The 8,682-nt window shown below is 37.3% G+C and overlaps 1 protein-coding gene across 1 annotated transcript in view; it reads left to right on the forward strand.

Moving 5' to 3' along the window:
- Positions 1 to 766, forward strand: part of CDK5RAP2 (CDK5 regulatory subunit associated protein 2) — a 97,037-nt gene extending 96,271 nt beyond the window's left edge. Inside the window, exon 37 of the mRNA XM_087704645.1 lies at positions 663 to 766. Coding sequence (XP_087560771.1) covers positions 663 to 719 — 57 coding nt within the window. The 3' untranslated portion in view covers positions 720 to 766. The remainder of the gene's footprint in view (positions 1 to 662) is intronic.
- Positions 767 to 8,682: the final 7,916 nt, after the last annotated feature.

Genomic DNA, 8,682 nt, shown 5'->3' on the forward strand with positions numbered 1-8,682 from the left:
TAGAATAGAATAGAATAAGGATAGAGAATAGAATAGGAATACAGAATAGAATAATAATAGAATAGAATAGAATAAGTATAGAGAATAGAATAGGAATACAGAATAGAATTGAATAAGAATAGAGGATAGGATAGGATAGGATAGGATAGGATAAGATAGGAGCTGGAAGGGACCTTGGAAGTCTTTTAGTCCAGCCTGCTGCTCAAGCAGAAGAAGCTATCGAAGAATGAATGAATAGAATAGAATTACAGAATGGAATGGAATAGAATAGAATAGAGAAGAGAAGAGAGAAAGTGGAATGGAAGAAGAGAACAGAATAAGAATAGAGAATAGGATAGGATAAGAACATAAGAGAGGATAGGATAGGAGCTGGAAGGCACTTGGAATGTCTTCTATTCCAGCCCCCTGCTCAAGCAGGACAACCTAGGCAATTTCAGACATAACTTTTCTTAAAAAACCTCCAGTGAGTTTTCTCAAGTCTGAGATGGACAGATAAATCTTTTCCCCGTCCTGCTACATTTCTACGATAGGTGCGGAAACTTTTTCTACATGGTGGAGCCCCCTTAGCAATCAGTAAGATATCCCACAATAGGGGAGGAAGAGGTATTTCACTGCTGCTGTGACAGCCCCATTAATGCCAAAACCTTTGTTTTATTCCCTAGGTTCACGCATCAGTCAAAAAAGCCGCAGCGTCCAGCCTCATCAAGAAGAGGGTTTAAGCGAAGACCCCCGGGGGCCTACAATAAAGGCCATTTTCCTTTGCCGAGCTGGTCCTTTTGAGTACTTCTTGCACGAAGCCGAGTCCTCGTCCCGATAAACCCCTTTTATTTAATTGAGAGTGAATCCCTCCCTTGCAGCCTTTCAAGGTAGTTCACAATTACCAACCTTGATCAGGCTTGGAAAGTGGCCAGGCCGATATCTTTCAGACGCCGCCATACTTGGCAAGAATGCAGGAATGAACTGACTGCTTCTTGCAAACTCCACTCCCTTTTCGCTCCTCTTTTATTTCCTCTGGGAGGGGCCGTTCATCATCCACCTGTGGCCTTACTCCCAAGTCGACCCCTGTTCTGTAGCTCTTCCCTTCGTCTGGCAACTCTGTTCATGCGCACACTGGGAACAGGCTCCAGCTGTTCTTCTGCCTCACTGATGTCTGACTCTGAAGGCAGCTGATAACTGTCGGACGGCCCTGGCCCCCTCTCTGCCTCTGACACAGAGCCCACGTCCAAGCCTTCTCCAGACTCCAGGACTTCCTCCCCAACCTCCTCACTGTCCGAAACTGCTGCCAGCTCTGATGGCCACTGGTGGACCACAACACTTTTTTCCCTCCAAGGCCTTAATATCCTTACATTTCTACCCCATTACTCTGGCGTTTTCTACCCCAATATCGTCTGGATATCCAGACTGCAGTGCTCTCTCTCAAGTCCCGAGGATGGTAAATTTTGGTACCCATCATTTTTTTTCTTCTTCTCCAGCTTTCTCTGGCTGGGCCAACCTCAGTGCTTAGCTTTGCTCCATGAAAAGGGGGTGGCCTTTTACATGTCAGGAAGATGGATCTGCTGTCCAGAACATCAGTGAAGCCCGAGTTAATGTAGGCAGGTGGAGTTTTGGGAGCGCGGTAATCTTGGAGGTGGGAGCGTGGGAACGTAGACACCCGTGCGCCAAATAAAAGCTTTTGCGATTCTTTGGTTCGGGTCTCTGTCACCCAAGAGGACCCTGTAATGAAAAAAGAAAGAAAGAAAGAAAATGGAGATGTTGGTTTGCACCCAACAACTTGGTCTCCTCCTTTCCATCCCATCATTGCAGGCTCTTCCATCTTTCCCTCTGGAGCTGAGATGGAGGAGTTGGTTGGTGCCCCAACAATTGGCTGCTCCCTCAAGTGCAAAGTTTACCTGTTGAATCTGGGGGGGAGGGAGATGCTTACTTCTCTCCTTTTCTTTGCTCACTTCCTTGGGTTTTAGGTAGGACTTCTCCACTCCTGAACCTACAGAGGACCTTCTGTCACCTTTTGGGCAGAGCCCCTGCCTCTAAATTGCTGCTCGGCATCTTGCCTACTTGGACAATATGCAACTCCCACTTGGATGCCCAATGGACCGAAAAAGTAGCCGTAAAGTTGACCAGGGTCCATCTTTAAATGTCCTCTCCATACCAAACGGGAGAATAGGTTCCAGTTGGGGCTTTAGATGTTGTCGTTTGAGGACAATCCCAGAACCTCCTCATCTTTTCCCAACCGCATGGTTGAAATTTAGAAGCTATGTTAGACCTCCTTTTTACCGTGTTCAAAATCCCAGGAACCAAACTCCCCCAGAGCCTGGGACAGAAGCAGAGGCAGTATGCTGTTGGTTTGCACCTGTTCAGTAGGGCCGGCGGTCTGAGGCTCCGCCCACCCAGTCACTCTCAAGGACCTGCGCATGCACTCGCGCTACCGAATTGGTGCTGAAAATAATAGGATGCCGTTACTGGGCAGAAGGTCCAAAAATTCCAGGTCCCCTCCCATTGTCCTCATGTCCACACTAAGCTGTTATATAATTCAACATTAATAATTGTAATGTTTTTAAACATTATTATTATTAATAATAATAATTAAAACATAATTCAAAGTATGATTTTCCTTTTTAAAAAATCCATCTTTTGCTCTGTGATATTCCTTTTTGAGCATTCCTGCTCCTAAACCATTCCTGTAGACTATTTTAGAATATGTCGGTTTTATACTGTATATGGTGATATATTTCTTGTTTGCTATGGCGTCAGACTTGTATAACTGCCACTTTAGAACTTCTTTTAAGGTAGGATTTAAAAGAAGTATTTATTTGTCGGTGTCTCGGTTGGGTGCATTAACGCCGATGGAAAACCGGTGCCCGAGCAAGATAGACTTCTGTCCTGATCAACCTGGATGTTTTTTTTACCCCAAGATAATTTCAATTCCATAATATTTCTTTTACTGCTATCCTATCTTCTCCATCCCAGCCTGATAACTTCTTTCCTATTAGGGAAAAGAAAAAAATAACAAGTGAAGCAGCCCTTAGCTAGATTAAACCACCCTAGCAAGAAAATCTCTTAATTTTTCCTTCGATCCCCCTCCAGGCAATTAGTGCCAGCAGAAATACTAAAGAAGAATAATTAAAACGATAACTGGATGTTTGCTTAGGATTTTTCAGACAGCCAAGGAAAATGTAGAAAGCTAATTCTGGGTAAATTTCTTTTCATGGAAATGGCAGATAGTGGGGATTTTTGGGGAGAGGAGAAGAGCCCACCAGCAAATTTGGTGGTACGGAGATGGTTCTCCTTGGTCCATGTTTCTGGAGTTTACGTGTTAGTAGACTTCATCAACATTGGTGGGACATTCAATGACATTGTCAGGGTTCCAAATAGCATCCAAAAGTAAATCAGAGTCCAAAGCAAAGTATTGCTCAAAGTGCCAATTTATTAAGAGAGTCCTGTTGGCACACCTGGGAAAACCCGAATCTGAAAGCTTCCTGGTGTTCCCCACCCAGTTAAAAGTTCAAGATCTTGCCCTCCACACCCACAAGTCCATCACATGGTCCAATCTCCCACTGCCATGCTGGCAGTTCCACCCATCCAGTTCCAGTCAGGTGCAGAGACAAAGGATGACCTTGGCTTTCTAGAGAAAATTTTGTTATGGCTACATAGTATGTGACTCTGTACAATCCTCCCTCCCATTTTTCCACAATAGAATATGGATAGCAGAAAAACAGAAAGTGTGGCAGACCAAAGACCCACAGGAAAAGATGGCTGCAGGCCTGACAGACATCTGTCAACTTGCATGTCAACCATCTCTTTGACACTTTGATCTATTGAGCATAGAAGTATAGGAACATAGGCACTTTTGGAAGCATTAAATGTTCCACCTTATCTATCGAAGAGGTGGATTCTTGCCAAAGATCACTAAGAACTAGGAAGATGAGTAGTTACCGGGAAGGAAAAAAGCCTTGAGAAATCAGAACTTCTAGATAAATAGATCCAGAGTTGGCCTTCAACTTCCAGCCATGAAGCGAAGGTTGGTGTCCTGCAGGGAATAAATTATTTCCCCATAAAAATCTCTCATCTTCTTGGCTTTACTTATTACAGCCAGATGGCTGGATTCCAGCTTTTCTCGTCGCTTCCTTTTATACGGTACACAGCTAATATATTTTTTTTTGGTGTTTTCTAATTTTAAAACGTCTGTGCGTACGGAGGGGATGGATTTATGCCCCGGCTGAGTTGTACGTCAAGAAAAATTGATTTCAGGAACAAGATGTTAAGGTCCATGTTTCCAGTTCAATAAATGGATCTCTTTGTTTTACAAAGTTGTATGGTTGGGAGTTTTTTTTGGTCTGAAACTAGCACAGTCCACCTTGAATTTCTTTTCAAAATCTACATTTTAACCCTTTATTTTTATCTTTTCATAAATAGTATAGAATACAATAGAATAGGAGGATAGAATAGGAATAGAATAGAATAGGAGCATAGAATAGAATAGGAGTATAGAATAAGAGAATAGAATAGGAATATAGAATAGGAGAATAGAATAGAATAGGAATATAGAATAGGAGAATAGAATAGAATAGAATAGGAATATAGAATTAGAGTAGAATAGGAATATAGAATAGGAGAATAGAATAGAATAGGAATATAGAATTAGAGTAGAATAGGAATATAGAATAAGAATAGAATAGGAATATAGAATAGGAGAATAGAATAGGAATATAGAATAGAATAGGAATATAGAATTAGAATAGTAATATAGAATAAGAGAATAGAATAGGAATATAGAATTAGAATAGAATAGGAATATAGAATAGAATAGGAATATAGAATAAGAATAGAATAGGAATATAGAATAGGAGAATAGAATAGGAATATAGAATAGAATAGGAATATAGAATTAGAATAGTAATATAGAATAAGAGAATAGAATAGGAATATAGAATTAGAATAGAATAGGAATATAGAATAAGAGAATAGAATAGGAATATAGAATTAGAGTAGAATAGGAATATAGAATAGGAGAATAGAATAGAATAGGAATATAGAATTAGAGTAGAATAGGAATATAGAATAGGAATATAGAATAGGAGAATAGAATAGGAATATAGAATAGAATAGGAATATAGAATAGAATAGGAATATAGAATAAGAATAGAATAGGAATATAGAATAGGAGAATAGAATAGGAATATAGAATAGAATAGGAATATAGAATTAGAATATAATAGGAATATAGAATAGAATAGGAATATAGAATTAGAATAGAATAGGAATATAGAATAGAATAGGAATATAGAATAAGAGAATAGAATAGGAATATAGAATTAGAATAGAATAGGAATATAGAATAAGAGAATAGAATAGGAATATAGAATTAGAATAGAATAGGAATATAGAATAGAATAGGAATATAGAATAAGAGAATAGAATAGGAATATAGAATAGGAGAATAGAATAGGAATATAGAATAGAATAGGAATATAGAATTAGAATAGTAATATAGAATAAGAGAATAGAATAGGAATATAGAATTAGAATAGAATAGGAATATAGAATAAGAGAATAGAATAGGAATATAGAATTAGAGTAGAATAGGAATATAGAATAGGAGAATAGAATAGAATAGGAATATAGAATAGGAGAATAGAATAGAATAGAATAGGAATATAGAATTAGAGTAGAATAGGAATATAGAATAGGAGAATAGAATAGAATAGGAATATAGAATTAGAGTAGAATAGGAATATAGAATAAGAATAGAATAGGAATATAGAATAGGAGAATAGAATAGGAATATAGAATAGAATAGGAATATAGAATTAGAATAGTAATATAGAATAAGAGAATAGAATAGGAATATAGAATTAGAATAGAATAGGAATATAGAATAGAATAGGAATATAGAATAAGAATAGAATAGGAATATAGAATAGGAGAATAGAATAGGAATATAGAATAGAATAGGAATATAGAATTAGAATAGTAATATAGAATAAGAGAATAGAATAGGAATATAGAATTAGAATAGAATAGGAATATAGAATAAGAGAATAGAATAGGAATATAGAATTAGAGTAGAATAGGAATATAGAATAGGAGAATAGAATAGAATAGGAATATAGAATTAGAGTAGAATAGGAATATAGAATAGGAATATAGAATAGGAGAATAGAATAGGAATATAGAATAGAATAGGAATATAGAATAGAATAGGAATATAGAATAAGAATAGAATAGGAATATAGAATAGGAGAATAGAATAGGAATATAGAATAGAATAGGAATATAGAATTAGAATATAATAGGAATATAGAATAGAATAGGAATATAGAATTAGAATAGAATAGGAATATAGAATAGAATAGGAATATAGAATAAGAGAATAGAATAGGAATATAGAATTAGAATAGAATAGGAATATAGAATAAGAGAATAGAATAGGAATATAGAATTAGAATAGAATAGGAATATAGAATAGAATAGGAATATAGAATAAGAGAATAGAATAGGAATATAGAATAGGAGAATAGAATAGGAATATAGAATAGAATAGGAATATAGAATTAGAATAGTAATATAGAATAAGAGAATAGAATAGGAATATAGAATTAGAATAGAATAGGAATATAGAATAAGAGAATAGAATAGGAATATAGAATTAGAGTAGAATAGGAATATAGAATAGGAGAATAGAATAGAATAGGAATATAGAATTAGAGTAGAATAGGAATATAGAATAAGAATAGAATAGGAATATAGAATAGGAGAATAGAATAGGAATATAGAATAGAATAGGAATATAGAATTAGAATAGGAATATAGAATAAGAGAATAGAATAGGAATATAGAATTAGAATAGGAATATAGAATGGAATGGAACTCTTTATTGGCCAAGTGTGATTGGACACACAAGGAATTTGTCTTTGGTGCAGAAGCTCTCAGTGTACATAAGGAGAATAAAATGCATTCATCAAATATAAAAAGATACAACACTTAGTGATATTCAAGGCTACTAATAAGCTATCAAATTGTAAGGAAACAAATAAAAACAATATAAATTGAAAGAGACAAGTTACATGGTTACAGTCAAGTGGGGAGAGATAGATAATAGGAAGGAAGAGAAGAATAATAGTAATACAGCCTTAGTAAATTATTGACGTGGGAATTAGTTAAGCAGAGTGATGGCATTCGGGGAAAAACTGTCCTTGTGTCTAGTTGTTCTGGTGTGCAGTGCTTTATAGCGTCACTTTAAGGGTAGGAGTTGAAACCATTTGTGTCCAGGATGTGAGGAGTCTAGATATTTTCACAGCCCTCTTTTTGACTCATGCAGTGTTCAGGTCCTCAATGGAAGGCAGCTTGGTAGCCATTGTTTTTCCTGCAGTTCTAATTATCCATTGAAGTCCGTGTCTGTCTTGTTGGGTTGCAGAGCCTAACCAGACAGTAATGGAGGTGCAGATGACAGACTCAATCATACCTCTGTGGAACTGAATCAGCAGCTCTTTGGGCAGTTTGAGCTTCCTGAGTTGGCGCAGAAAGAACATTCTTCGTTGTGCTTTTTTTATATGACGCTTTTGATGTTAGGTGACCATTTTAAGTCTTGAGATGTGATAGGACCTAGTAACTTGAAGGACTACTGTTGATCCTGTGTTGTCTAGTATTGTAAGAGGTGTTATAGGAGGTTTTCTTTATTTAATATATTTAATGCTTTTAAGCCACCTCAAACCTAAAAGATCCCAACGGTTGGGGAAAATGTTTCCTATAGCTTTGGAGAGTCCCAACTTTGCAGGTATGGTTTTTCATCCAGGAGGCTGAAGCCTAACACAGCTAGGCCTTGACTTAACAGTGGATGGGCTGCTTTCGTGGTGTGGAGACAGTAATTTGGTCCTTAACCCCAATAAGACCAAGGAGCTTATAGTGGACTACAGAAGGAATAGATCAGGCATCCAGCCCTTGCTTATCAAGAGAGACCGAGTGGAGCAAGTGGCCAGTTTTAAGCTTTTGGATGTTATCATAAAAAGAGGACATGGGCAACTCACATTGCAGCCCTGGTCAAAAGGGCCCAGCAGAGATTATACGACTTGAGACTTCTCAGGAAACAACAACTGAATGGAAAACTCCTGGTGACCCTTTTACCGCTGCACCGTAGAGAGTATTTTAACTTACTGCGCCTGTGTCTGGTTTGCCAATTGCACAGGGGCAGATAGGATGCGCTCCAGAGGGTCAACGTCATTGCCCAGAGGATCATGGGTTGCCCTCTCCCCTCTTTGGAAGAGCTTTAGAGCTCCCGCTGCCTTAAGAAAGTTCAAAACATTCTTAAAGATCCATCTCATTCTGTGCACCTTTTATTTTTTTGAACTATTACCATCTGGCAGCCGGTACAGGACAATAAAAACCAGGACAAATAGATTGAAAAACAGCTTCTATCTCAGAGCAGCATCTATATTGAATTCTACTGTGTTTAGTGCAATATTAATGCAGTATCAGGGGTTTTCAATTCAATTGTACAGGATGCGAAGGAGTTGCATTTGTGTTTTATTTTCATAGTTATTATGTACACAGAAGATGGCATTTAATTTCGTTGTATGAGGTGCAATGACAGCAAACAAATTAACTAACTGCAGCCTCCATTGTGACCAAAATTACCCACCGTTAAGTGAGACGGTTGTTAAGCAAAGTTCTTCCCAATTTTACGACTTT

Source organism: Thamnophis sirtalis, unplaced genomic scaffold (genome assembly GCF_051295495.1).
Source record: "Thamnophis sirtalis isolate CommonGarterSnake01/CBP01778 unplaced genomic scaffold, rThaSir2_p1.2 scaffold_2, whole genome shotgun sequence".
Classification (NCBI taxonomy): domain Eukaryota; kingdom Metazoa; phylum Chordata; class Lepidosauria; order Squamata; family Natricidae; genus Thamnophis; species Thamnophis sirtalis.